The sequence below is a fragment of the Petromyzon marinus genome, chromosome 69 (assembly GCF_048934315.1).
Source record: "Petromyzon marinus isolate PM22_M1 ecotype Great Lakes invasive population chromosome 69, UKy_Petmar_22M1.pri1.0, whole genome shotgun sequence".
Classification (NCBI taxonomy): Eukaryota; Metazoa; Chordata; class Hyperoartia; order Petromyzontiformes; family Petromyzontidae; genus Petromyzon; species Petromyzon marinus.
Genome location: NC_133735.1, coordinates 2197961 through 2225528, shown reverse-complemented (window position 1 = coordinate 2225528; position 27568 = coordinate 2197961). Strand labels below are relative to the sequence as shown.

General features: G+C 52.4%; 2 protein-coding genes across 6 annotated transcripts in view; both read right to left on the bottom strand.

The window, feature by feature from the left end:
* Positions 1-6517, bottom strand: part of CNDP2 (carnosine dipeptidase 2) — a 49742-nt gene extending 43225 nt beyond the window's left edge. Inside the window, exon 1 of the mRNA XM_076054974.1 lies at positions 6405-6517. The gene's annotated coding sequence lies outside the window, so the exon portion shown is untranslated. The remainder of the gene's footprint in view (positions 1-6404) is intronic.
* Positions 6518-19057: 12540 nt separating this feature from the next.
* The window catches only part of ZNF423 (zinc finger protein 423), a 273642-nt gene continuing 265131 nt past the window's right edge, over positions 19058-27568 (bottom strand). For all 5 annotated transcript variants that reach the window (XM_076054968.1, XM_076054972.1, XM_076054970.1 and 2 more), the window contains one exon: positions 19058-21439. In XM_076054968.1, coding sequence (XP_075911083.1) covers positions 21413-21439 — 27 coding nt within the window. In that variant the 3' untranslated portion in view covers positions 19058-21412. The remainder of the gene's footprint in view (positions 21440-27568) is intronic.

Here is a 27568-nt window from a genome sequence, read left to right as displayed (position 1 = left end):
ACTCACGCAGAGAGCCACAGACTCACGCAGAGAGCCACAGACTCACACAGAGACCCATAGACTCACGCAGAGACCCATAGACTCACACAGAGACCCACAGACTCACGCAGAGAGCCATAGACTCACGCAGAGACCCACAGACTCACGCAGAGACCCTATAGACTCACACAGAGACCCACAGACTCACGCAGAGAGCCATAGACTCACACAGAGACCCATAGACTCACGCAGAGAGCCACAGACTCACGCAGAGAGCCACAGACTCACGCAGAGAGCCACAGACTCACGCAGAGAGCCACAGACTCACACAGAGACCCATAGACTCACACAGAGACCCATGGACTCACACACAGACTCATAGACTCACGCAGAGACAGACTCACGCAGAGACCCATAGACTCACGCAGAGACCCACAGACTCACGCAGAGAGCCACAGACTCACGCAGAGACCCAAAGACTCACGCAGAGACCCACAGACTCACACAGAGACCCACAGACTCACACAGAGACCCAGACTCACACAGAGACCCATAGACTCACACAGAGACCCAGACTCACACAGAGACCCAGACTCACGCAGAGACCCACAGACTCACGCAGCGACCCATAGACTCACGCAGAGACTCACAGACTCACGCAGAGACCCACGGACTCACGCAGAGACCCACAGACTCACACAGAGACCCATAGACTCACGCAGAGACCCACAGACTCACACAGAGACCCATAGACTCACGCAGAGACCCATAGACTCACGCAGAGACCCATAGACTCACACAGAGACCCAGACTCACACAGAGACCCATAGACTCACACAGAGACCCAGACTCACACAGAGACCCAGACTCACGCAGAGACCCACAGACTCACGCAGCGACCCATAGACTCACGCAGAGACTCACAGACTCACGCAGAGACCCACGGACTCACGCAGAGACCCACAGACTCACACAGAGACCCATAGACTCACGCAGAGACCCACAGACTCACACAGAGACCCATAGACTCACGCAGAGACCCATAGACTCACGCAGAGACTCATAGACTCACGCAGAGAGCCACAGACTCACGCAGAGAGCCACAGACTGGCACAGAAACCCAGACTCACGCAGAGAGCCACAGACTCACGCAGAGAGCCACAGACTCACGCAGAGACCCACAGACTCACACAGAGACCCATAGACTCACACAGAGACACATGGACTCACACACAGACTCATAGACTCACGCAGAGAGCCACAGACTCACGCAGAGAGCCACAGACTCACACAGAGACCCATAGACTCACGCAGAGACCCACAGACTCACACAGAGACCCACAGACTCACGCAGAGACCCACAGACTCACGCAGAGACCCACAGACTCACGCAGAGAGCCACAGACTCACGCAGAGACCCACAGACTCACACAGAGACCCAGACTCACACAGAGACCCAGACTCACGCAGAGACCCACAGACTCACGCAGCGACCCATAGACTCACACAGAGACCCACAGACTCACACAGAGACCCATAGACTCACGCAGAGACCCACAGACTCACGCAGACAGCTTCCTCGCCTGGTACACAGGAGGTCGTGGGTTCGATCCCGACCCTGACGATGCCTGCTGCTGCTGCTGTATGTTTGGAATCTGCGTCTCTCTCTCTCTCGCTCTCATCATCATCACAGTGGCTGGGAGATGTTGACTACCTCGCCTGGTGTACAGGAGGTCGGACATTCGATCCTGACCCTGACGATGCCTGCTGCTGCTGCTGTATTTTTGGAATCTGTGCGTCTCTCTCTCTCGCTCTCATCATCATCACAGTGGCTGGGAGATGTTGACTACCTCGCCTGGTCTACAGGAGGTCGGACATTCGATCCTGACCCTGACGATGCCTGCTGCTGCTGTATATTTGGAATCTGTGCGTCTCTCTCCCCGCGGTGGTCGCGTTCATTTTTATCCAGGCTCTTCCGCATTTCCCCCTCCACGTTTAGAATCAAAAGTCACGCGTTTATAGACTACTTGGGCCGCTGCCGTCTCTGCAGCTGCTGCTGCTGCTGATGCTATAAAATGTCCACGTGACGATGATCAAGGGCACTCACTTCCAGACAGCAGCCGTTCTGAGAAACAGCTACATAGCAGGTTACAGTGTTGGCTCCTTACACGGTCAAATAAACTACGGGTCACTGCGCATCTTCATAGGGGCTCTATGCGTCTGTAAATTCCTGCCTGGTGATGATGATGATTGTGTCACTGGGTTGACATGCTAGATGGCAGCTTCGTGGTAGGGCTTTGCCTGGTTACAATTTTTTTTTTTAAAAAGTGTCGTTTTACTTAAGTCTATGGGTCTCTGTGTATCTCTATGGGCTCCTATGCGTCTGTAATTGACATTTACACGTGGTGCTAGTGGTGGTGGTGATGACGATGATGAGCCTGGTGAAAAAACTAAAAGCGAGTTAACAGTTGTGGTTTAGTGGAGAGTGAGGAGGCCGTGAGCGAAGGGACGCGTGGTCTGGGTCACCTGGAGGGTGACGGGTGGCAGGTGGAGCTGGGGGTGGTGGTGTTGGTGTTGAGGAAAACACGGAGCGGAACGCTGTGGGGGGAGGAGGTGGAGGAGTCCACGTGACCCCCCCCTTCGTCACGTGGCCTCGTAACGTCGCGTGGCCTAACACCCACGTGGCCTCGTGACATCACGTGAACGCGTCACGTGGTCCCGTGACTTCATAACATCGCGTGACCTCATAACATACCGTGACCTCACAACACCGCGTGACCTCAAGGCACCGCGTGACCTCACGGCACGTGAGCTCGTCACGTGACGTGAACTCGTCATGTCACGTGACTTCATGAAGAACCGTGACCTCGTCACGTGACTTCATAAAGAACCGTGACCTCGTCACGTGACTTCGTGAAGAACCGTGACCTCGTCACGTGACTTCATAAAGAACCGTGACCTCGTCACGTGACTTCATGAAGAACCGTGACCTCGTCACGTGACTTCATGAAGAACCGTGACCTCGTCACGTGACTTCATAAAGAACCGTGACCTCGTCACGTAACTTCGTGAAGAACCGTGACCTCGTCACGTCACGTGACTTCATGAAGAACCGTGACCTCGTCACGTGACTTCATGAAGAACCGTGACCTCGTTACGCGACTTCATAAAGAACCGTGACCTCATCACGTGACTTCATAAAGAACCGTGACCTCATCACGTGACTTCATAAAGAACCGTGACCTCGTCACGTCACGTGACTTCATGAAGAACCGTGACCTCGTCACGTCACGTGACTTCATGAAGAACCGTGACCTCGTCACGTGACTTCATGAAGAACCGTGACCTCGTCACGTGACTTCGTGAAGAACCGTGACCTCGTCACGTCACGTGACTTCCAACACCTTTACACAATCACCAAGTGGTGACACACAAAGACAAAGGTCCCCCGGGTAGCCTAGACGGACTGCTCGGGCAAGGTGATGTTAGAGAGCACACGAGGGAGGGGTGGGTGGGTGGGTGGTAAACACCGCAACCCCGCCACGGCCGCCTTTGTCTCTCCCAGAGTGGCGATGTGTTTTTTTTGTTTGCTTGACACACCGCAACAGCGAGGAGACGGGGGTGGGGGAGGGGGCGACGTTTCGGGTCACTTGCCTCCTTCGCCGCGGAGAGGGGGTGAGACGAGCGGGTGGGTTGGGGAAGGGTGAGTGAGCGAGTGGGTGGGCGAGTGGGTGGGCGAGTGGGTGGGTGAGTGAGTGGGTGGGTGAGTGGGTGGGTGAGTGGGTGGGCGAGTGGGTGGGTGGGTGAGTGGGTGGGCGAGTGGGTGGGTGAGTGGGTGAGTGAGTGGGTGAGTGAGTGAGTGGGTGAGTGAGTGGGTGAGTGGGTGAGTGAGTGGGTGGGTGGGTGAGTGAGTGGGTGAGTGGGTGAGTGGGTGGGTGAGTGGGTGAGTGGGTGAGTGGGTGAGCGAGTGGGTGAGTGAGTGGGTGAGTGGGTGGGCGAGTGGGTGAGTGAGTGGGTGGGTGAGTGGGTGAGTGAGTGGGTGGGTGAGTGAGTGGGTGAGTGAGTGGGTGAGTGGGTGGGTGAGTGGGTGAGTGAGCGAGTGGGTGGGTGAGTGAGCGAGTGGGTGGGTGAGTGGGTGAGTGAGGAGTGGGTGAGTGGGTGAGTGAGCGAGTGAGTGGGCGAGTGAGTGGGTGAGTGAGCGATTGGATGGGTGAGTGGGTGAGTGAGCGAGTGAGTGGGTGAGTGAGTGGGTGAGTGAGCGATTGGATGGGTGGGTGAGTGAGTGGGTGGGTGAGTGACTGAGTGGGTGGGTGAGTGAGTGACTTAGCGAGTGGGTGGGAGGGTGAGTGAGTGACTTAGCGAGTGGGTGGGTGGGTGAGTGAGTGGGTGAATGAGTGGGTGAGTGGGTGGGTGGGTGAGTGAGTGAGTGGGTGAGTGGGTGAGTGAGTGGGTGAGTGGGTGAGTGAGCGAGTGGATTGGTGAGTGGGTGAGTGAGTGAGTGGGTGAGTGCGTGGGTGGGTGAGTGACTGAGTGGGTGGGTGAGTGACTTAGCGAGTGGGTGGGAGGGTGAGTGACTGAGTGGGTGAGTGACTTAGCGAGTGGGTGAATGAGTAGGTGGGTGGGTGGGTGAGTGGGTGGGTGGGTGAGTGACTGAGTGGGTGAGTGACTGAGTGGGTGAGTGACTTAGCGGGTGGGTGAGTGAGTGGGTCGGTGAGTGGGTGAGTGACTGACTGAGTGGGTGAGTGACTTAGCGAGTGAGTGGGTGGGTGAGTGGGTGGGTGAGTGACTGAGGGGGTGAGTGACTTAGCGAGTGGGTGGGTGAGTGGGTGGGTGAGAGTGACTGAGTGGGTGAGTGACTTAGCGAGTGGGTGAGTGACTGAGTGGGTGGGTGAGTGGGTGGGTGAGTGACTTAGCGAGTGGGTGGGTGAGTGAGTGGGTGAGTGACTGAGTGGGTGAGTGAATTAGCGAGTGGGTGGGTGAGCGACTGAGTGGGTGAGTGACTTAGCAAGTGGGTGGGTGGGTGAGTGAGTGGGTGGGTGAGTGGGTGGGTGAGTGAGTGGGTGGGTGAGTGACTGAGTGGGTGAGAGACTTAGTGAGTGGGTGAGTAACTGAGTGGGTGGGTGAGTGGGTGGGTAAGTGACTGAGTGGGTGAGTGGCTTAGCCAGTGGGTGAGTGGGTGAGTGACTGAGTGGGTGAGTGACTTAGCGAGTGGGTGGGTGAGTGGGTGAGTGGGTGGGTGGTTGAGTGACTTAGCGGGTGGCTGAGTGAGTCGGTGAGTGGGTGAGTGACTGACTGAGTGGGTGAGCGACTTAGCAAGTTAGTGGGTGAGTGGGTGGGTGAGTAGGTGGGTGAGTGGGTGGGTGAGTGACTAAGTGGGTGAGTAACTGAGTGGGTGAGTGACTGAGTGGGTGAGTGACTGAGTGGGTGAGTGACTTAGCGAGTGGGTGGGTGAGTGGGTGGGAGAGTGACTGAGTGGGTGACTTAGCAAGTGGGTGAGTGAGTGGGTGGGTGAGTGGGTGGATCAGTGGGTGGGTGAGTGACTTAGCGACTGTGAGTGGGTGGGTGAGTGGGTGGGTGAGTGACTGGGTGAGCTGGTGAGTGACTGAGTGGGTGAGCAGGTGAGTGACTGAGTGGGTGAGTGACTTAGCGAGTGAGCTGGTGAGTGTCTGAGTGTCTGAGTGGGTGAGTGACTAAGCGAGTGGGTGGGTGAGTGACTGAGGGGGTGAGTGACTTAGCGAGTGGGTGAGTGGGTGAGTGACTGAGTGAGTGACTTAGCGAGTGAGTGGTTGAGTGGGTGGGTGAGTGGGCGGGTGAGTGAGTGGGTGAGTGACTGGGTGGGTGAGTGACTGAGTGGGTGAGTGACTTAGCGAGTGGGTGGGTGAGTGACTGAGTGAGTGACTGAGTGACTTAGCGAGTGGGTGCGTGAGTGGGTGAGTGAGTGGGTGAGTGAGTGGGTGAGTGACTGAGTGGGTGAGTGAGTGGGTGACTGAGTGGGTGGGTGAGTGACTGAGTGGATGACCTAGCGAGTGACTGAGTGGATGACTTAGCGAGTGACTGAGTGGATGACTTAGCGAGTGACTGAGTGGATGACTTAGCGAGTGACTGAGTGGATGACTTAGCGAGTGACTGAGTGGATAACTTAGCGAGTGACTGAGTGGATGACTTAGTGAGTGACTGAGTGGATGACTTAGCGAGTGACTGAGTGGATGACTTAGCGAGTGGGTGGGTGAGTGACTGAGTTGGTGGGTGAGTGACTGAGTGGGTGAACTGGTGAGTGAATGAGTGAGTGGGTGAACTGGTGAGTGACTGAGTGGGTGAGTGAGCTGGTGAGTGACTGAGTGGATGACTTAGCGAGTGACTGAGTGGATGACTTAGCGAGTGACTGAGTGGATGACTTAGCGAGTGCGCGCGTGAGAGATCCTCACCTGATCGGAGCGATGAGCGCAGCCGGTCTCCGTTGTCACGTGGCCGATATTATACAGATCAGAGGACGTGACGTCACCTCAACGTCCTGACGTCACCTCAACGTCATGACGTCACCTCAACGTCCTGACGTCACCTCAACGTCCTGACGTCACCTCAACGTCCTGACGTCACCTCAACGTCCTGACGTCACCTCAACGTCCTGACGTCACCTCAACGTCCTGACGTCACCACAACGTCGCGACGTCACCCCAACGTCGCGACGTCATTTCAACGTTCCGACGTCATTTTAACGTTCTGACGTCACCTCAGCGTCCTGACGTCACCTCAGCGTCCTCACGTCACCTCAACGTCGCGACGTCACCCCCAACGTCCTGACGTCACCTCAACGTCCTGACGTCGCCCCGTGTGTGTGTGTGTCTCAGTGTGGGGAGCGGTGGTGTAGTGGTTAGCGCTACGCTGCGCTACGAACCTGGCCACCCGAGTTCGATTCCCGCTCACGGCCAACACCACCAGTGACGATTATCTGAACCGGTCGCGGGCCTCCCCTAGGTCGACTCAGCCTCAAATGAGTACCTGGTGAAATAATTTTAGTGGGTGATCTAAATTGGAAATGGCTAAACCCGCCGGCCGTGGCCACACATTTTTACAGATTAATTTAACTTGTTTCAATTAATAAATGTCCCCACAAGACCCAACCTAAAAAATCCGGGACAGTCAACTCTGCTTGACGTCCTATTGACAAATGCCCCTCACAATTTCTTACTGACTGGTGTTCTGGGTAATAACCTTAGTGATCACTCCTTCATTTTTGGTGTGAGATCATCAGCCAGACCCAAAGCCCCCCCTAGAATTGTTGAGAAGCACTCTTTGAGGCACTTCAGCACTCAGGCATTTATAAATGATGTGCTTCACTCGGATATTGATAAGGTCTGTGATATCCCCAACCTGACTACGGCTTGGGAGACTTCCAGGTACACGTTTCTCCAAATTCTTAACAAACATGCTCCGTTGGTTAGATTTAAAACTAAAGGCAACCGCCCACCATGGTTTGATCCTTTGATTACAAAGCTCATGAAAACTAGGGACAAGGCTTGGGCATGTGCTCAGAAAAGTAATTTGGTAAATGACTGGCTAGAATACAGGATTTTAAGGAATAGATGCGTAAAAAAAATACGGCATGCAAAAAAATGCCTACTTTTCCTCCACTCTCCTGGAATCACATTCGAAATGCCAGGATTTTCTGGAAAACAATCAAATGTATCAAAAAGGCATCCAAAACAAGAAAATCTGCCCGTTGAGCTTCACCAAAATGGGGGAATATTTTTCAGATCCCAAAAAAATAGTTGACAATTTTAACCTTCATTTTTCTGAAGCTGGAAATCTTTTTGATAATGTATTGGGAGTCACCCCTGCTCCTGCAAATTCCTACACCCCTGTCCAAACAGTTAACGAATTTAGTTTCCAACCAATCCACAACTGGCCTACCTCAAAGGGTCCTCCTCTACCGGAGCAGATAGTTTTTCCGTCTTTGCTCTACTAACTGTTGGTCACCTAATATACAAACCTATAGCCCATATTTTCAACCTGTCCATCAAAGAAGCATCATTTTCCTCTAGAATGGAAACATTCCTATGTCCGTCCACTTCACAAAGGGGGCCCTAAATATTATCCCAATAACTACCGACCTATCTCAATTTTGTCCTCATTGATGAAAATTTTTGAAAAATTATTGAACTACCAAATTAGCAGTTTCCCATCCACCAACAATCTACTACATCTAAAACAATCTGGGTTCCGGAAAAAAATACAGCACCACATCTGCTGCATTAGACTCTTTGAATCAAATTTACAATAGCCTTGATAATAAGCGGTACTGTGCCTGTCTTTTTCTTGACCTGTCCAAAGCTTTTGATACAGTTGACCACAACACCCTGCTTAGTAAACTAAGTTGCCTCGGTTTTTCCGAAAACGCAGTACAATGGTTAAAAAATTACCTCTTTTCTCGCACCCAAACTGTATTCACAGATGGTTGGAGGTCAAACAGTGTTAAGATAACAAAAGGGGGTTCCACAGGGTTCCATCCTCGGCCCCCTCTTGTTCTCTCTTTATGTCAATGACTTGGGCACTGACCTGGATCATTCCAGGGTAAATCTTTTTTGCAGATGACACGATACTGATTACTGCTGGCCGCTCTCCGGATGACGTGATTGCTAAGCCCCAGGGTGATTTCGACAAAACTACAACATCAGCTAGTTAAACTAGTCCTGAATACCTCCAAAACCAAGGTGCTATGCTTCTCTCCGGGACTAAAGCAGGAAGTTATTTTTCCCCAATTACGTTCCTTGAATAATTATCAAATAGAGCACGTCAAGATCTATAAGTATTTTGGGGTCATCCTGGATTCAAAACTTAGTTTTGAAGATCACATTGATTATATTGGTAAAAGGACAAAAATAAAAATTGGTTTTCTGTATCGACACAAGCACTGCTTCCCCCCAATGCTCCGTTTGGAATTGATAAAAGCTACCAAACTGCCTCTACTTGATTACTGTGACATCGTGTATAAATCAGCCCCAAGTACTGTACTGAAGAAGCTTGATTCCATCTATCACTCGGCCTTAAGATTTACATTGAACTGCCCATATAGGACTCACCACTGTGATCTCTACATTGGGTCAAACTTAACATCAAACTTAATGTTCGACGGCTTGTGCACCAGATCTTATTTATTCACGATGTACTTACAAAAAAATCCGCAGACTACCTGCTGCTGGATCTCCTCTCTGTTTCAAAGAACAAATTTGACCTCAGGTCTTCGCTCATTTACCAGCTTCACATTCCCTATTGCCGTACAAAAACTGGAGGAAGGGCCTTTGCTATTGATGCCCCCAGGGTCTGGAATGCTATTGCCAATAAACTGCAACTTGAATCACTACCTATGAGATCTTCACTCAAAACTGCTCTAGAGGAGTTGTACACCCCTAGCTGCCACTGCTATTCAGTGGCCTAAAATATGGCTCTAGATTTTGGTGTTATAATTTATTTACGTAGTTTATTGTTAAAAATTCGGTCACAGTCCCTATGATCACTGTTACATTGGATTTATGGCTTTTAGTTTGGTGATTTCGAAAACGTTTTTTTTTGTTTTGGCCGTGTTAATGTTTATTGTAGTACGGAGTTAGACTGATGGCCTTAATCTTAGTTGTCTTGTGGTTGTTGTTGTTGTTAGTTGACTTGCATCCCACTGGGATTTTTGCACACAGCGTTGGTGTACGGTGCTATTTCAGGAATATTTTGATGTTTATTTTCCTGTATTTTCTGTTTGCACAGTCACACAAAGTCACTTTAAGATGTTTTTCTTGTTCATGTCCTTTTCGTTTGTTGCGGTTGCACCTGATTCAAGAGCCGCATGGCTCACACAGGGCCATACCAACATAAATGAAAACTATGAACTATGGTGCGTGGTAAACATCGCCACTGGGGGAGACAAAGGCGGTCGGGCGTGGTGCTGGCCACCCACCCCCTCGTGTACCGTTACCGGCCTTCATAGGTGCTGCTCGCTAACAGCACTTGCCCCTACAGTCTGTTCAGGCTACACGGGGGATCTTTGTCAATGTGTGTGGATGTCTTACCATCAGCCCCACCAAAACTAAGCACCTGCCTGGGTATTTTGAACCATCGGACGCTCCACCCCCACAACTCCCAATCGGTGATGGGGCAGTTGTGGAGAGAGTGGAGAGTTTCCCATACCTGGGCAGTGTGCTTATGACCGGCTTCCGTTTAACAGCAGAGGTCTCACTCCGAATCAGTCGAGCGGCAATATCTTTTCATCGGTTGCGTAACGCTGTGTGGAAGCTACCTGGTCTGTCGCTCCGCACTAAGCTTCAGGTCTTCTCGGCCACGGTCATTCCCTCCCTTCTCTACGCTTGCGAAACGTGGACCCCCCCCCCCCCTAATGAAACATCTTCGCCGGTTGGAAACATTTAGGCTGGCCTGCCTACGATCCATCCTGGGTTTAACCAGACTGGATTGTGTGAGGAGCTCAAACATCCTTGAAAGATCTGGGCACGGTCCCATCGGTGAGCTCCTCCGGCAGGCAAGGCTGCGATGGCTGGGCCATGTAGCCCGCATGCCCAGCCATCGCATGTCTAAACAGCTTTTGTTCGGCCGGATCGAGGGGGCTAAACGGGCGCGGCACGGGCTAGAGAAGAGATGGAGTGATGTGGTACAGGAGGACGTGGAGCTGAGTGGACTTGCCGATGACTGGTACCAGCGGTGTCAATATCGGCCTCTGTGGAGGAGGCTCGTGAAGGACGCTACTGGGCAGTTGGAGGCAGTCGCCCTCCAACAACAACGGAGGGCGGAGGAGCGACGCTCACAACAAAGAGCGGAGCGCCGGGTGGCTAAAGGACAGTAGGTTGGCACAGTAGGGGGCACAGGTGGTGCATCAGCCAGTCATCTCAGTCAGTCGACCCGTGGCACCTGGGTCTGCCCCGTGACCTCCTGCCAGCGGGCGTTCGACACTTCACGTGGCCTCAAGCTGCACCTAGCCTGGCACAAGCGCCGTGGTGACGTCACCGCCGCTTAATGGCGAATGGCGGTTGTTGTTGTACAGCGAAGTAGGTTCCACACCGACTCCGTCTTATAGAGCTAAAGGCAACAAATCCCACTCCCAGTGTAGCCTCAACGGGCTGTTTGGGGCAAGTGCATCGTGGATGTGGCTTATGGCCACGACTCACACACCGCGTGAACCCGTACGGTTTACCCCGCATTCTCCTACCGGGGAACTTGAGTTTTTAGGTCCGTACAGGGTACAGCCGTTAGAATACGGGGCAAAAAAGTATGAATTGTCTATTGCCTTATGAAGCTGGTTGTAATCGCTGATGAAACGTCGTACTTAAATTGTAAATGTTACACCAGTGTGCCGTACTAGTATATTACACTATACACTACACTATGTACACTACTACACACTACACTATATACTACACACTACACTACACTATACACTACTACACACTGCACTATACACTACACTATACACTACACTACTATACACTACTACACACTACACCATACACTACACTACTATACACTACTACACACTACACTATACACTACACTACTATACACTACTACACACTACACTTCTATACACTACTACACACTACACTATACACTACTACACACTGCACTACACACTACACTATACACTACACTACCATACACTACTACACACTACACTATACACTAGTGCTGTGCTAGCGACGAATTGTCACGTTCTGTTCACGTGACAACCCTCACTGGTTGCCTGTGGCGGGTTTTAGCGACGCATTTAAACATTGGTCGAGGAAGCCTACGTGTTAAACTATGAAGTGCACTACCAGCATGCAGAAGTACCCTACCACGATACAAAAAAAAACACACTACACTATCACTGTACGCTAGATTACTGCCATGCCGCGTCGACCCGTATGCTTTAAGCCAGCGAAATCGCCTTCGATTTTCCGTCCACGCACGTGCACGCTCCAGCGCGCCCTCTACCGGCAACTGCTCCTCCAAGCTCTGTGTGTGAACCCTCGCCCACTCCCTGCCCGCCGTACACTCCGGGCCCTGAGCTCTCCGATTCGCTGCCGATCGGGGGAGGGGGTCTTGCGGGATTGGCCAGCGCCGAGCTCGTCAGCCAGACTCCTCCCATTCCAGCCCTCACCCTCCTCCCTCTAACCCTCCCGTTAACTGCCCATCGGCTTTTAGGACCCGCGTCCTCGGCTCTTTCGGTGAAGGGAAACAGTAATGTGGTAGGAATATCAATGCGAATTTTAGCTTTTGGATTGTTCGGCTCGTAGGCTTTCGCGAGTAAAGATCATCCACGATGCGGGTTCTTTTGGAGGGGTTAGATCACGTAAATATCTAAATGTGTCGTTAAACCCGCCACGTTTCGCCGGTAATTACAACTAGCTAGCTTCATCAGGCGACAGCCAGATGAAGCTAGTGGCAATTGCCGGCGAAACGTCGTACTCAGATTGTAAATGCTGTGGCTTGGCTCTGCTGTACTGGCCGCTAATTGGCATGTTCGGTTCACGTGACAACTCGTGCTAATCGGCTGCGTCGATGTGGCGGAAAGTTTAACGACAGCTTCCGGATCACTCCCAGCGAGAAGCGGTCGTTTGCACGGGCTTGGGCCCGGCCATTTCCATCTTTCTGCTGGGTCCTGCCAAGTATTCGATCAACACCGAAAACAAAAACATCGTCAGGGAGCGACTTGGCCCAACAACTTTCGAGCGAAGTGTCCGGGAATGGCGGTCCGCACGTTGACCGAGTGGCAGAAAGACAGAGGAGAAAGATCCATAACCAACGTCACGTGACTTCATTATGAATCACGTGCATTTATTATGAATCACGTGACTTCATTATGAATCACGTGACTTCATTATGAATCACGTGACTTCATTATGAATCACGTGACTTCATTATGAATCACGTGACTTTATTATGAATCACGTGACTTCATTATGAATCATGTGACTTTATTATGAATCATGTGACTTCATTATGAATCACGTGACTTCATTATGAATCATGTGACTTCATTATGAATCACGTGACTTCATTATGAATCATGTGACTTTATTATGAATCATGTGACTTCATTATGAATCACGTGACTTCATTATGAATCATGTGACTTCATTATGAATCACGTGACTTCATTATGAATCATGTGACTTCATTATGAATCATGTGACTTCATTATGAATCACGTGACTTTATTATGAATCACGTGACTTTATTATGAATCACGTGACTTCATTATGAATCACGTGACTTTATTATGAATCACGTGACTTCATTATGAATCACGTGACTTTATTATGAATCACGTGACTTTACTATGAATCATGTGACTTCATTATGAATCACGTGACTTCATTATGAATCATGTGACTTCATTATGAATCACGTGATTCATAATGAAGTCACGTGACTTTATTATGAATCACGTGACTTCATTATGAATCACGTGACTTTATTATGAATCATGTGACTTTATTATGAATCACGTGACTTTATTATGAATCACGTGACTTTATTATGAATCACGTGACTTCATTATGAATCACGTGACTTCATTATGAATCACGTGACTTTATTATGAATCACGTGACTTTATGAATCACGTGACTTTATTATGAATCATGTGACTTTATTATGAATCACGTGACTTTATTATGAATCACGTGACTTCATTATGAATCACGTGACTTCATTATGAATCACGTGACTTTATTATGAATCACGTGACTTTATTATGAATCACGTGACTTTATTATGAATCATGTGACTTCATTATGAATCACGTGACTTCATTATGAATCATGTGACTTCATTATGAATCACGTGATTCATAATGAAGTCACGTGACTTTATTATGAATCACGTGACTTCATTATGAATCACGTGACTTTATTATGAATCATGTGACTTTATTATGAATCACGTGACTTTATTATGAATCACGTGACTTTATTATGAATCACGTGACTTCATTATGAATCACGTGACTTCATTATGAATCACGTGACTTTATTATGAATCACGTGACTTTATTATGAATCACGTGACTTTATTATGAATCACGTGACTTTATTATGAATCACGTGACTTCATTATGAATCACGTGACTTTATTATGAATCACGTGACTTTATGAATCACGTGACTTTATTATGAATCATGTGACTTTATTATGAATCACGTGACTTTATTATGAATCACGTGACTTCATTATGAATCACGTGACTTCATTATGAATCACGTGACTTTATTATGAATCACGTGACTTTATTATGAATCACGTGACTTTATTATGAATCATGTGACTTCATTATGAATCACGTGACTTCATTATGAATCATGTGACTTCATTATGAATCACGTGATTCATAATGAAGTCACGTGACTTTATTATGAATCACGTGACTTCATTATGAATCACGTGACTTTATTATGAATCATGTGACTTTATTATGAATCACGTGACTTTATTATGAATCACGTGACTTTATTATGAATCACGTGACTTCATTATGAATCACGTGACTTCATTATGAATCACGTGACTTTATTATGAATCACGTGACTTTATTATGAATCATGTGACTTCATTATGAATCATGTGACTTCATTATGAATCACGTGACTTCATTATGAATCACGTGACTTTATTATGAATCACGTGACTTTATTATGAATCACGTGACTTTATTATGAATCATGTGACTTCATTATGAATGACGTGACTTTATTATGAATCATGTGACTTCATTATGAATCACGTGACTTCATTATGAATCATGTGACTTCATTATGAATCATGTGACTTTATTATGAATCACGTGACTTTATTATGAATCATGTGACTTTATTATGAATCACGTGACTTCATTATGATTCATGTGACTTTATTATGAATCACGTGACTTTATTATGAATCAGGTGACTTCATTATGAATCATGCGACTTTATTATGAATCACGTGACTTCATTATGAATCACGTGACTTCATTATGAATCACGTGACTTTATTATGAATCACGTGACTTCATTATGAATCACGTGACTTCATTATGAATCACGTGACTTCATTATGAATCATGTGACTTTATTATGAATCATGTGACTTCATTATGAATCATGCGCCTTCCAGATTGATCTTGCCCCCCGCGTCTCCAACACAGGGAGCTCCAGACAACCGTTCGCGTGCTCCCTGCCGTACCTCGAGTACCAGTCTGCCGTGACCAACACGGGGAGCTCCAGACAGCGGTTCGCGTGCTCCCTGCCGTACCTCGAGTACCAGTCTGCATTCGCTTGGCCGTGTTGGCAAGCGTGGGTATGTGCCGATGTGAATTTGCGAGCGCCGGGCTCCCTAGGGTCGCCCCTTGGCCACATTAGCGGTCAAACGTCGTCCAGGGTTCAGCATAGGGGCCTGGCCCAGTGGCTTATGGGTCCACAAAACTGCGGGTCTCTGTGTGTCAAGGCTAGTATGCATGCATGTTGAACTTCTTTGACACGAGACGTAGTCAACCGCGCTAATCGGAGGCGCGCGGGGGAAGGATAGCAAACTCTGGGTCTCTGTGGAAGTCTACGTCTCTGTAGAAGTCTACGGCTCTCTGGTCGACGGGTCTCTGTGCGAGTCTGTGTCCATGACGAGCTTCTTTCTCACCACCCACACGTAGCCAACCGCGCTAATCGGAGGTGCGCGGCGGAAGGATAATAAACTCTGGGTCTCTGTGGAAGTCTACGTTTTTGTGCGAGTCTACGGCTCTCTAGTCGACGGGTCTCCGTGTGAGTCTGTGTCCATGACGAGCTTCTTTCTCACCACCCACACGTAGCCAACCGCGCTAATCGGAGGCGCGAAGGGCGACCGTCTCTGTCCGACGGCGAGAACAACCCAGGCCTTGCCCACGTGGCACCTAAGAACTTTCCCTCCCGAGGAGCCTTGCAGGCAACACCGCCCCCCGCACTTCACCTACCTCACCACCACCTTCCAGGCCCCTCCTCTCCGGCCACGTTGCAGTGATTCACGGCAAGGCACGCGCGTTGCAGCGAGCATTGCCCAATTTTAATATTTTAATGCCAAAAGAAAAAAAAAATTTCAATAATAACAATAGGAGCCGTAGTCGTAGTAGTAGTAATAATAATACACAAAGCGGGGATTGGGGGGGGGTGGTATAGATTGGGGGGGGGCCAGGGCAGGTATAGGGAGAGGGGGGGGTTGAGAAGGGTGGCGGTGGAGAGAGATTGGTTGGATGTGGGAGGGGAGGGGGGTACATTTGTATTCATCTTAAACAAAGGGGGGAGGGGGTAAGGGTTAAAGGGGATCGATCAACGCGTCAAATTCAAAACGTGGGGGGCCTTTCAGGCACGCGGCGCGGGTGGGGGGTGGGGTGGGGCGGGCGGGGGGGGGGGGCTTGAGAGAGGGGGGGGGGGTGTAGCGGGGGTTTGGGAGGACGAAGGCCCTCGGGCTCTTCCCTCTCCCCCTCCCTCCCTCCCTCTCGTCTCCCGCACTCAAGCGGCGAACTCCCAAGCGGCCGAGCTCTCAGCCCGGGAACGACCATCGCCGTCTTCACGGCCACGGCCACGGAAACAAACCGCCAGGCACCGCCGTCACAACCGCGGTGACGTCACAACCGCGGTGACGTCACAACCGCGATGACGTCACACCGCAATGGTCGCGACACACCGCGATGACGACACACCGCGATGATCGCGATACACCGCGATGATCGCGATACACCGCGATGATCGCGATACACCGCGATGATCGCGATACACCGCGATGATCGCGACACACCGCGATGATCGCGACACACCGCGATGACGTCACACCGCGATGACGTCACACCGCGAAAACCGCGACGCCAATAAATTCGATTCACCCCCCCCCACCCCCCCCCTCCCCGACAACGTCAACAACAACAACAACAACAAAATAAAATCGTCCTGACGTAGGTACCGCAGGAAGTCGACTCGGGCGGTCGTCGAGGGGACATCGCGAAGGGGCAAGGAGCCACCCTGTGGAGGTGTTGGATCACAATAACACCCCCCCCCCTACCCACCCCAAAGAGACCACGACCCACCCACCCACCCACCCACCACGACCCACCCACCCCCCACGACCCACCCACCCACCACGACCCACCCACCCACCCACCACGACACACCCACCCACCCCCGTCGGCTCATCAGTGCTTTGCCCCTAGACTCCCTCCCACCGTTAACAATTTCCCAACAATTCTCGCCCTCAAAAAATCTCCGCCCCCCCACCGCCCCCCCGCCCCCCCGCCCACGCGCGCGAAGCCCCCAGAAGCAGAAACAAACGCGACCGGGGCACGGTGGGTGGGTGGTGGGTGGGTGGGTGGTGGGTGGTGGGTGGTGGGTGGGCGGTGGGGGGGCGGGCGGGGACGTAACGACGGAAGCGATCCTCGTGTCCGGCCGGCGACAAAAACAATCTCTGTACAAGGAGGAGGAGGACGAGGAGGAGGACGAGGAGGATGAGGAGGATGAGGAGGAGGAGGACCATGACTCTGGTGGCTTTGTTTCGTTTTCGCAAATCCTCAAAGCCCCCGACGGGAGAGCGGACGCCTCCGACGCGACTGACGACGACCGTGGTGGCGGCGGAGGCGGTGGTGGCGGTGGTGGCGGCGGAGGCGGTGGAGGCGGTGGAGGCGGCGGAGGCGGTGGAGGCGGTGGTGGCGGCGGAGGCGGTGGAGGCGGTGGAGGCGGTGGCGACGACGAATACACTCGGTACAACGATGGCGGTGGCCGGCGGCGGCTGGCGGCGATGATGGTGGTAGTGGTGGTGGCGGTGACGATGATGGTGGTGGCGGTGACGGTGGTGGTGGTGACGATGGTGGGCGGCGGTGGGTGGTGGCGGCGGCCGAGGAGACGTCGTTGGGATTTTTTTAATACTGAAGTTGAGGGCGGGGGGGAGGGAGGGAGGGAGGAAGGGAGGGAGGGGAGGGAGGAAGGGGAGGGAGGGAGGGGAGGGAGGGAGGGAGGGAGGAGAGGGAGGGAGGGGAGGGAGGGAGGGGAGGGAGGGAGGGAGGGAGGGGAGGGGGGGAGGGAGGGAGGGAGGGGAGGGAGGGAGGGAGGAGGGGAGGGAGGGAGGGAGGGAGGGAGGGAGGGGAGGGAGGGGAGGGGAGGGGAGGGAGGGAGGGGAGGGAGGGAGGGGAGGGAGGGAGGGAGGAGGGGAGGGAGGGAGGGAGGGAGGGAGGGAGGGAGGGAGGGAGGGAGGGAGGGAGGGAGGGAGGGAGGGAGGGAGGAGGGAGGGAGGGAGGGAGGGAGGGAGGGAGGGAGGGAGGGAGGGAGGGAGGGAGGGAGGGAGGGAGGGAGGGGAGGGAGGGGAGGGGAGGGGAGGGAGGGAGGGGAGGGAGGGAGGGGAGGGAGGGAGGAGGGGAGGGAGGGAGGGAGGGAGGGAGGGAGGGAGGGAGGGAGGAGGGAGGGAGGGAGGGAGGGAGGGAGGGAGGGAGGGAGGGAGGGGAGGGGAGAGGAGGGGAGGGAGGGAGGGGGGGTTGACGCTTCCGGGTCGCGATGGAGCCGAGGCCGTCCGTCCGACGGCGGCAGAGCCGCCGCCGTTGGGGGCCACCACCACAACGTCACCACAACGTCACCACAACGTCGCCGCCGCCGTCACCACAACGTCACCACAACGTCACCACAACGCCGCCGCCGTCACCACAACGTCACCACAACGTCATCACCACGTCACCGCCGCCGCATTGCATGTAGGGAGAAGTAAAATGAGCCCCAAACGTTCCTCTCCGAATAGCAAAAAACAGAAATCGGCGCACGCACGAATGAACACCGTTAACACTGCTGTACACGTGGGGGGGGGGAGGGGGGGGGGTCGAGGGGGGGTGGGGGGGTAGGGGGGGGTCGAGGGGGTAAGAGGAGGGGCCACTGCCCATCGGGAGTGGGACGCCACACTCTGTCTCTCTGTCTCTCTGTCTCTGTGTGTCTGTGTCTGTCTGCATCTCTGTGTCTGTCTCTCTGTCTCTCTGTGTCTGTGTCTCTGTGTGTCTGTGTCTGTCTCTGTGTCTCTCTGTGTCTGTCTCTCTCTGTCTCTCTGTGTCTGTCTCTCTGTGTCTGTGTCTCTGTGTCTCTGTCTCTGTCTCTCTGTGTCTCTCTGTCTCTCTGTGTCTGTCTGTCTCTCTGTCTCTCTGTCTCTGTCTCTCTGTGTCTGTCTCTCTGTCTCTGTGTCTGTCTCTCTGTGTCTGTCTCTCTGCATCTCTGTGTCTGTCTCTCTGTCTCTCTGTGTCTGTGTCTCTGTGTCTCTCTCTCTGTGTCTGTCTCTGTGTCTCTCTGTGTCTGTCTCTCTGTGTCTGTCTCTCTGTGTCTGTCTCTCTGTGTCTGTCTCTCTGTGTCTGTCTCTCTGCGTCTGTCTCTCTGTCTCTGTGTCTCTCTGTGTCTGTCTCTCTGCGTCTGTCTCTCTGCGTCCGTGTCACTCACGCGTCCTCCTTGATTCCCGGCGCTTCAATTCGACGAGGAGGAGGAGGCGGAGGAGGAGGGGTAGGAGGAGGTGTAGGAGGAGGTGGAGGTGGAGGAGGAGGTGGAGGAGGAGGTGGAGGAGGAGGTGTAGGAGGAGGTGGAGGAGGAGGTGTAGGAGGAGGTGGAGGAGGAGGGGGAGGTGGAGGAGGAGGTGGAGGAGGAGGTGGAGGAGGAGGTGGAGGAGGAGGGGTAGGAGGAGGTGGAGGAGGAGGGGGAGGTGGAGGTGGAGGAGGAGGTGGAGGAGGAGGGGTAGGAGGAGGTGTAGGAGGAGGTGGAGGAAGAGGTGGAGGAGGAGGAGGTGGAGGAGGAGGTGGAGGAGGAGGGGTAGAAGGAGGAGGTGGAGGACGAGGGGTAGGAGGAGGAGGAGGTGGAGGAGGAGGTGGAGGAGGAGGTGGAGGAGGAGGGGTAGGAGGAGGAGGTGGAGGAGGAGGTGGAGGAGGAGGTGTAGGAGGAGGTGGAGGTGGAGGAGGAGGTGTAGGAGAAGGGGTAGGAGGAGGTGTAGGAGGAGGTGGAGGAGGAGGTGGAGGAGGAGGTGGAGGAGGAGGGGTAGGAGGAGGTGTAGGAGGAGGTGGAGGAGGAGGTGGAGGAGGAGGTGGAGGAGGAGGTGGAGGAGGAGGGGTAGGAGGAGGAGGTGGAGGAGGAGGGGTAGGAGGAGGAGGTGGAGGAGGAGGTGGAGGAGGAGGTGGAGGAGGAGGTGGAGGAGGAGGTGTAGGAGGAGGGGTAGGAGGAGGGGTAGGAGGAGGTGGACATGGAGGATCAGGTGGAGGTGTAGGAGGAGGTGGAAGTGGAGGAGGATTTAGAGGAGGTGTAGGAGGAGGTGGAGGAGGAGTTAGAGGAGGTGTAGGAGGAGGTGGAAGGGGGGGGGCTGGGTGGTGGTACAGCTACAGCATTGGATGCGATGACGATGGTGATGATGGTGACGATGGTGATGATGGGGACGATGGTGACGATGGTGATGATGGTGACGATGGTGACGGTGGTGATGATGGTGACGATGGTGACGGTGGTGACGATGGTGATGATGGTGATGATGGTGATGATGGTGATGATGGTGACGATGGACGACAGTGATAATGATGGTGATGATGATGACGGTGATGGTGACGACGGTGACGATCAACACCAGCACCATGCTGGTCTAAGCTCCACTCCATCACCACCACCATCACCACCACCACCATCATCACCACCATTACCACCACCACCACCATTACCACCACCATCACCACCACCATTACCATCACCACCATCATTACCACCACCACCACCACCATTACCACCATTACCACCACCATCACCACCACCATTACCACCACCATCACCACCATCACCATCATCACCACCATTACCACCACCACCATCATCACCACCATTACCACCACCATCACCACCACTATCACCACCATTACCACCACCAACATCACCACTATCACCACCATTACCACCACCACCACCACCATCATCACCATTACCACCACCACCATCATCACCACAACCACCATTTACCACCATCACCACCATGGTGCTGGTCTAAGCTCCACTCCATCACCACCACAACCATCACCACCACAACCATCACCATCACCACCACCATCACCACCACCACCATCACCACAACCATCACCATCACTACCACCATCACCACCATCACCACCATCACTACCAACATCATCACCACCATCACCACCATCACCCAAACCGGAGGCAGGGTCAAGTCGCTTGGTTTGCTTGAAGGGGGAGGGTGAAGGGGGGGGTGAAGGGGGAGGGGTGAAGGGGGAGGGGTGAAGGGGGAGGTGAATGGGGAGGGGTGAAGGAGGAGGGGGAGGGGTGAAGGAGGGGGAGGGGTGAAGGGGGAGGGGTGAAGGGGGGGTGAAGGGGGAGGGGTGTCGATGCTTGTTGTGTGGGGGTCTCTGGGCGGGTGTGGAGGGGTTGACGGACCGCCCCGATGCGCCCCCTCATCACGCGTGCTGACTCATGGAGTGGTTCTGTACACAGCGGGGGGGGGGGAGAGAGGCAGAGTCTATGGTGGGTCTCTGTGTGGTGAGTCTATGGGTCTCTGTGTGATGAGTCTATGGGTGTCTGTGTGATGATTCTTTGGGTCTCTGTGTGATGAGTCTATGGGTCTCTGTGTAGTGAGTCTATGGTGGGTCTCTGTGTGGTGAGTCTATGGGTCTCTGTGTGGTGAGTCTATGGGTCTCTGTGTGGTGAGTCTATGGGTCTCTGTGTGGTGAGTCTGTGGGTCTCTGTGTGGTGAGTCTATGGGTCTCTGTGTGGTGAGTCTATGGGTCTCTGTGTGGTGAGTCTATGGGTCTCTGTGTGGTGAGTCTATGGGTCTCTGTGTGGTGAGTCTATGGGTCTCTGTGTGGTGAGTCTATGGGTCTCTGTGTGGTGAGTCTGTGGGTCTCTGTGTGGTGAGTCTGTGGGTCTCTGTGTGGTGAGTCTATGGGTCTCTGTGTGGTGAGTCTGTGGGTCTCTGCGTGGTGAGTCTGTGGGTCTCTGTGTGGTGAGTCTGTGGGTCTCTGTGTGATGAGTCTATGGGTCTCTGTGTGGTGAGTCTGTGGGTCTCTGCGTGGTGAGTCTGTGGGTCTCTGTGTGGTGAGTCTGTGGGTCTCTGTGTGGTGAGTCTGTGGGTCTCTGTGTGGTGAGTCTATGGGTCTCTGTGTGGTGAGTCTGTGGGTCTCTGTGTGGTGAGTCTATGGGTCTCTGTGTGGTGAGTCTATGGGTCTCTGTGTGGTGAGTCTATGGGTCTCTTTGTGATAAGTCTGTGGGTCTCTGTGTGATGAGTCTATGGGTTTCTGTGTGATGATTCTTTGTGTCTCTGTGTGATGAGTCTATGGGTCTCTGTGTGGTGAGTCTATGGGTCTCTGTGTGGTGAGTCTATGGGTCTCTGTGTGGTGAGTCTATGGGTCTCTGTGTGGTGAGTCTATGGGTCTCTGTGTGGTGAGTCTATGGGTCTATGTGTGGTGAGTCTATGGGTCTCTGTGTGGTGAGTCTGTGGGTCTCTGTGTGGTGAGTCTATGGGTCTCTGTGTGGTGAGTCTGTGGGTCTCTGTGTGGTGAGTCTATGGGTCTCTGTGTGGTGAGTCTATGGGTCTCTGTGTGGTGAGTCTGTGGGCCTCTGTGTGATGAGTCTGTGGGTGTCTGAGTGATGAGTCTATGGGTCTCTGTGTGATGAGTCTATGGGTCTCTGTGTGATGAGTCTGTGGGTCTCTGTGTGTTGAGTCTATGGGTCTCTGTGTGATGAGTCTATGGTAGGTCTCTGTGTGGTGAGTCTGTGGGTCTCTGTGTGGTGAGTCTATGGGTCTCTGTGTGGTGAGTCTATGGATCTCTGTTTGGTGAGTTTATGGGTCTCTGTGTGGCGAGTCTATGGGTCTCTGTGTGGTGAGTCTATGGTAGGTTTCTGTGTGATGAGTATATGGGTCTCTGTGTGGTGAGTCTATGGGTCTCTGTGTGGTGAATCAATGGGTCTCTGTGTGGTGAGTCTATGGGTCTCTGTGTGGTGAGTCTATGGTAGGTCTCTGTGTGATGAGTACATGGGTCTCTGTGTGGTGAGTCTATGGGTCTCTGTGTGGTGAGTCTATGGGTCTCTGTGTGGTGAGTCTGTGGGTCTCTGTGTGGTGAGTCTATGGGTCTCTGTGTGGTGAGTCTATGGGTCTCTGTGTGATGAGTCTATGGTAGGTCTTTGTGTGGTGAGTCTATGGGTCTCTGTGTGGTGAGTCTGTGGGTCTCTGTGTGATGTGAGTCTATGGGTCTCTGTGTGATGTGAGTCTATGGGTCTCTGTGTGGTGAGTCTATGGGTCTCTATGTAGTGAGTCTGTGTCTCTGTGTGATGAGTCTATGGGTCTCTGTGTGGTGAGTCTGTGGGCCTCTGTGTGATGAGTCTATGGGTCTCTGTGTGATAAGTCTGTGGGTCTCTGTGTGATGAGTCTGTGGGTGTCTGAGTGATGAGTCTATGGGTCTCTGTGTGGTGAGTCTATGGGTCTCTGTGTGGTGAGTCTGTGGGTCTCTGTGTGTTGAGTCTGTGGGTCTCTGTGTGTTGAGTCTATGGGTCTCTGTGTGGTGAGTCTGTGGGTCTCTGTGTGGTGAGTCTATGGGTCTCTGTGTGTTGAGTCTATGGGTCTCTGTGTGGTGAGTCTATGGGTCTCTGTGTGGTGAGTCTAGGGGTCTCTGTGTGATGAGTCTATGGGTCTCTGTGTGATGAGTCTATGGGTCTCTGTGTGATGAGTCTATGGGTCTCTGTGTGATGAGTCTATGGTAGGTCTCTGTGTGGTGAGTCTGTGGGTCTCTGTGTGGTGAGTCTATGGGTCTCTGTGTGGTGAGTCTATGGATCTCTGTTTGGTGAGTTTATGGGTCTCTGTGTGGCGAGTCTATGGGTCTCTGTGTGGTGAGTCTATGGTAGGTTTCTGTGTGATGAGTATATGGGTCTCTGTGTGGTGAGTCTATGGGTCTCTGTGTGGTGAATCAATGGGTCTCTGTGTGGTGAGTCTATGGGTCTCTGTGTGGTGAGTCTATGGTAGGTCTCTGTGTGATGAGTACATGGGTCTCTGTGTGGTGAGTCTATGGGTCTCTGTGTGGTGAGTCTATGGGTCTCTGTGTGGTGAGTCTATGGGTCTCTGTGTGGTGAGTCTATGGGTCTCTGTGTGGTGAGTCTATGGGTCGTTGTGTGGTGAGTCTGTGGGTCTCTGTGTGGTGAGTCTGTGGGTCTCTGTGTGGTGAGTCTGTGGGTCTCTGTGTGATGAGTTTTTGGGTCTCTGTGTGGTGGGTCTATGGGTCTCTGTGTGGTGAGTCTATGGGTCTCTGTGTGGTGAGTCTATGGGTCTCTGTGTGGTGAGTCTATGGGTCTCTGTGTAGTGATTCTATGGGTCTCTGTCTGATGAGTCTGTGGGTCTATGTGTGAGTTTATGGGTCTCTGTGTGGTGAGTCTGTGGGTCTCTGTGTGGTGAGTCTATGGGTCTCTGTGTAGTGATTCTATGGGTCTCTGTCTGGTGAGTCTGTGGGTCTATGTGCGATGAATCTATGGGTCTCTGTGTGGTGAGTCTATGGGTCTCTGTGTGGTGAGTCTATGGGTCTCTGTGTGGTGAGTCTATGGGTCTCTGTGTGGTGAGTCTATGGGTCTCAGTGTGGTGAGTCTATGGGTCTCTGTGTAGTGATTCTATGGGTCTCTGTCTGGTGAGTCTGTGGCTCTATGTGTGATGAGTCTATGGGTCTCTGTGTGGTGAGTCTATGGTTCTCTGTGTGGTGAGTCTATGGGTCTCTGTGTTGTGAGTCTATGGGTCTCTGTGTGATGAGTCTATGGGTCTCTGTGTGGTGAGTCTATGGGTGTCTGTGTGATGAGTCTGTGGGTCTCTGTGTGATGAGTCTATGGGTCTCTGTGTGCTGGGTCCATGAGTCTCTGTGTGATGGTGAGTCTATGGGTCTCTGTGTGGTGAGTCTATGGGTCTCTGTGTGATGAGTCTATGGGTCTCTGTGTGGTGAGTCTATGGGTCTCTGTGTGATGAGTCTATGAGTCTCTGTGTGATGGTGAGTCGATGGGTCTCTGTGTGGTGAGTCTATGGTAGGTATTTGTGTGGTGAGTCTATGGGTCTCTGTGTGGTGAGTCTATGGGTCTCTGTGTGGTGAGTCTATGGGTCTCTGTGTGGTGAGACTGTGGGTCTCTGTGTGGTGAGTCTATGGGTCTCTGTGTAGTGATTCTATGGGTCTGTGTCTGGTGAGGCTGTGGGTCTATGTGTGATGAGTCTATGGGTCTCTGTGTGGTGAGTCTATGGGTCTCTGTGTAGTGAGTCTATGGGTCTCTGTGTGCTGAGTCTATGGGTCTCTGTGTGGTGAGTCTATGGGTCTCTGTGTGGTGAGTCTATAGGTCTCTGTGTGGTGAGTCTATGGGTCTCTGTGTGAGTCTATGGGTCTCTGTGTGGTGAGTCTGTGGGTCTCTGTGTGGTGAGATAATGTGTCTCTGTGTGGTGAGTCGATGGGTCTCTGTGTGGTGAGTCTATGGGTCTCTGTGTGATGTCAGTCTATGGGTCTCTGTGTGATGAGTCTACAGGTCTCTCTGTGATGAGTCTGTGGGTCTCTGTGTGGTGAGTCTGTGGGTCTCTGTGTGGTGAGTCTATGGGTCTCTGTGTGGTGAGTCTATGGGTCTCTGTGTGGTGAGACTATGGGTCTCTGTATGGTAAGTCTATAGGTCTCTATGTGGTGAGCCTATGGTAGGTCTCTGTGTGGTGAGTCTATGGGTCTCTGTGTGGTGAGTCTATGGGTCTCTGTGTGGTGAGACTATGGGTCTCTGTGTGGTGAGTCTATGGGTCTCTGTGTGATGTGAGTCTATGGGTCTCTGTGTGATGAGTCTATGGGTCTGTTTGTGGTGAGTCTATGGTAGGTCTCTGTGTGGTGAGTCTATGGGTCTCTGTGTGGTGAATCTATGGGTCTCTGTGTGGTGTGTCTACGGGTCTCTGTGTGGTGAGTCTATGGGTCTCTGTGTGGTGAGTCTATGGGTCTATGTGTGGTGAGTCTATGTCTGTCTGTGTGATGAGTCTGTGGGTCTCTATGTGATGAGTCTGTGGGTCTCTGTGTGATCAGTATATGGGTCTCTGTGTGGTGAGTCTATGGGTCCCTGTGTGATGGGTCCATGAGTCTCTATGTGATGGTGAGTCTATGGGTCTCTGTGTGGTGAGTATATGGGTCTCTGTGTGATGAGGCTATGGGTCTCTGTGTGGTGAGTCTATGGGTCTCTGTGTGATGAGTCTATGAGTCTCTGTGTGATGGTGAGTCTATGGGTCTCTGTGTGATGAGTCTATGGTAGGTCTTTGTGTGGTGAGTCTATGGGTCTTTGTGTGATGAGTCTGTGGGTCTCTGTGTGATGAGTCTATGGGTCTCTGTGTGATGAGTCTATGGGTCTCTGTGTGATGAGTCTATGGGTCTTTGTGTGGTGAGTCTATGGGTCTCTGTGTGATGAGTCTGTGGGTCTCTGTGTGATGAGTCTGTGGGTCTCTGTGTGATGAGTCTATGGTAGATCTTTGTGTGATGAGTCTATGGGTCTCTGTGTGATGAGTCTCTGGTAGGTCTTTGTGTGGTGAGTCTATGGGTCTCTGTGTGGTGAGTCTATGGGTGGTGAGTCTATGGGTCTCTGTGTGTTGAGTCTATGGGTCTCTGTGTGGTGAGTCTGTGGTGGGTCTCTGTGTGGTGAGTCTATGGGTCTCTGTGTGGTGAGTCTGTGGGTCTCTGTGTGATGAGTCTATGGGTCTCTGTGTGGTGAGTCTATGGGTCTCTGTGTGGTGAGTCTGTGGGTCTCTGTGTGGTGAGTCTATGGGTCTCTGTGTGGTGAGTCTGTGGGTCTCTGTGTGGTTAGTCTATGGGTCTCTGTGTGGTGAGTCTGTGGGTCTCTGTGTGGTGAGTCTATGGGTCTCTGTGTGGTGAGTCTGTGGGTCTCTGTGTGGTGAGTCTGTGGGTCTCTGTGTGGTGAGTCTGTGGGTCTCTGTGTGGTGAGTCTGTGGGTCTCTGTGTGGTGAGTCTATGGGTCTCTGTGTGGTGAGTCTATGGGTCTCTGTGTGATGAGTGTATGGTAGGTCTTTGTGTGGTGAGTCTATGGGTCTCTGTGTGGTGAGTCTGTGGGTCTCTGTGTGATGTGAGTCTATGGGTCTCTGTGTGATGTGAGTCTATGGGTCTCTGTGTGGTGAGTCTGTGGGCCTCTGTGTGATGAGTCTATGGGTCTCTGTGTGATAAGTCTGTGGGTCTCTGTGTGATGAGTCTGTGGGTGTCTGAGTGATGAGTCTATGGGTCTCTGTGTGGTGAGTCTATGGGTCTCTGTGTGGTGAGTCTGTGGGTCTCTCTGTGTTGAGTCTGTGGGTCTCTGTGTGTTGAGTCTATGGGTCTCTGTGTGGTGAGTCTGTGGGTCTCTGTGTGGTGAGTCTATGGGTCTCTGTGTGTTGAGTCTATGGGTCTCTGTGTGGTGAGTCTATGGGTCTCTGTGTGGTGAGTCTATGGGTCTCTGTGTGATGAGTCTATGGGTCTCTGTGTGATGAGTCTATGGTAGGTCTCTGTGTGGTGAGTCTGTGGGTCTCTGTGTGGTGAGTCTATGGGTCTCTGTGTGGTGAGTCTATGGATCTCTGTTTGGTGAGTTTATGG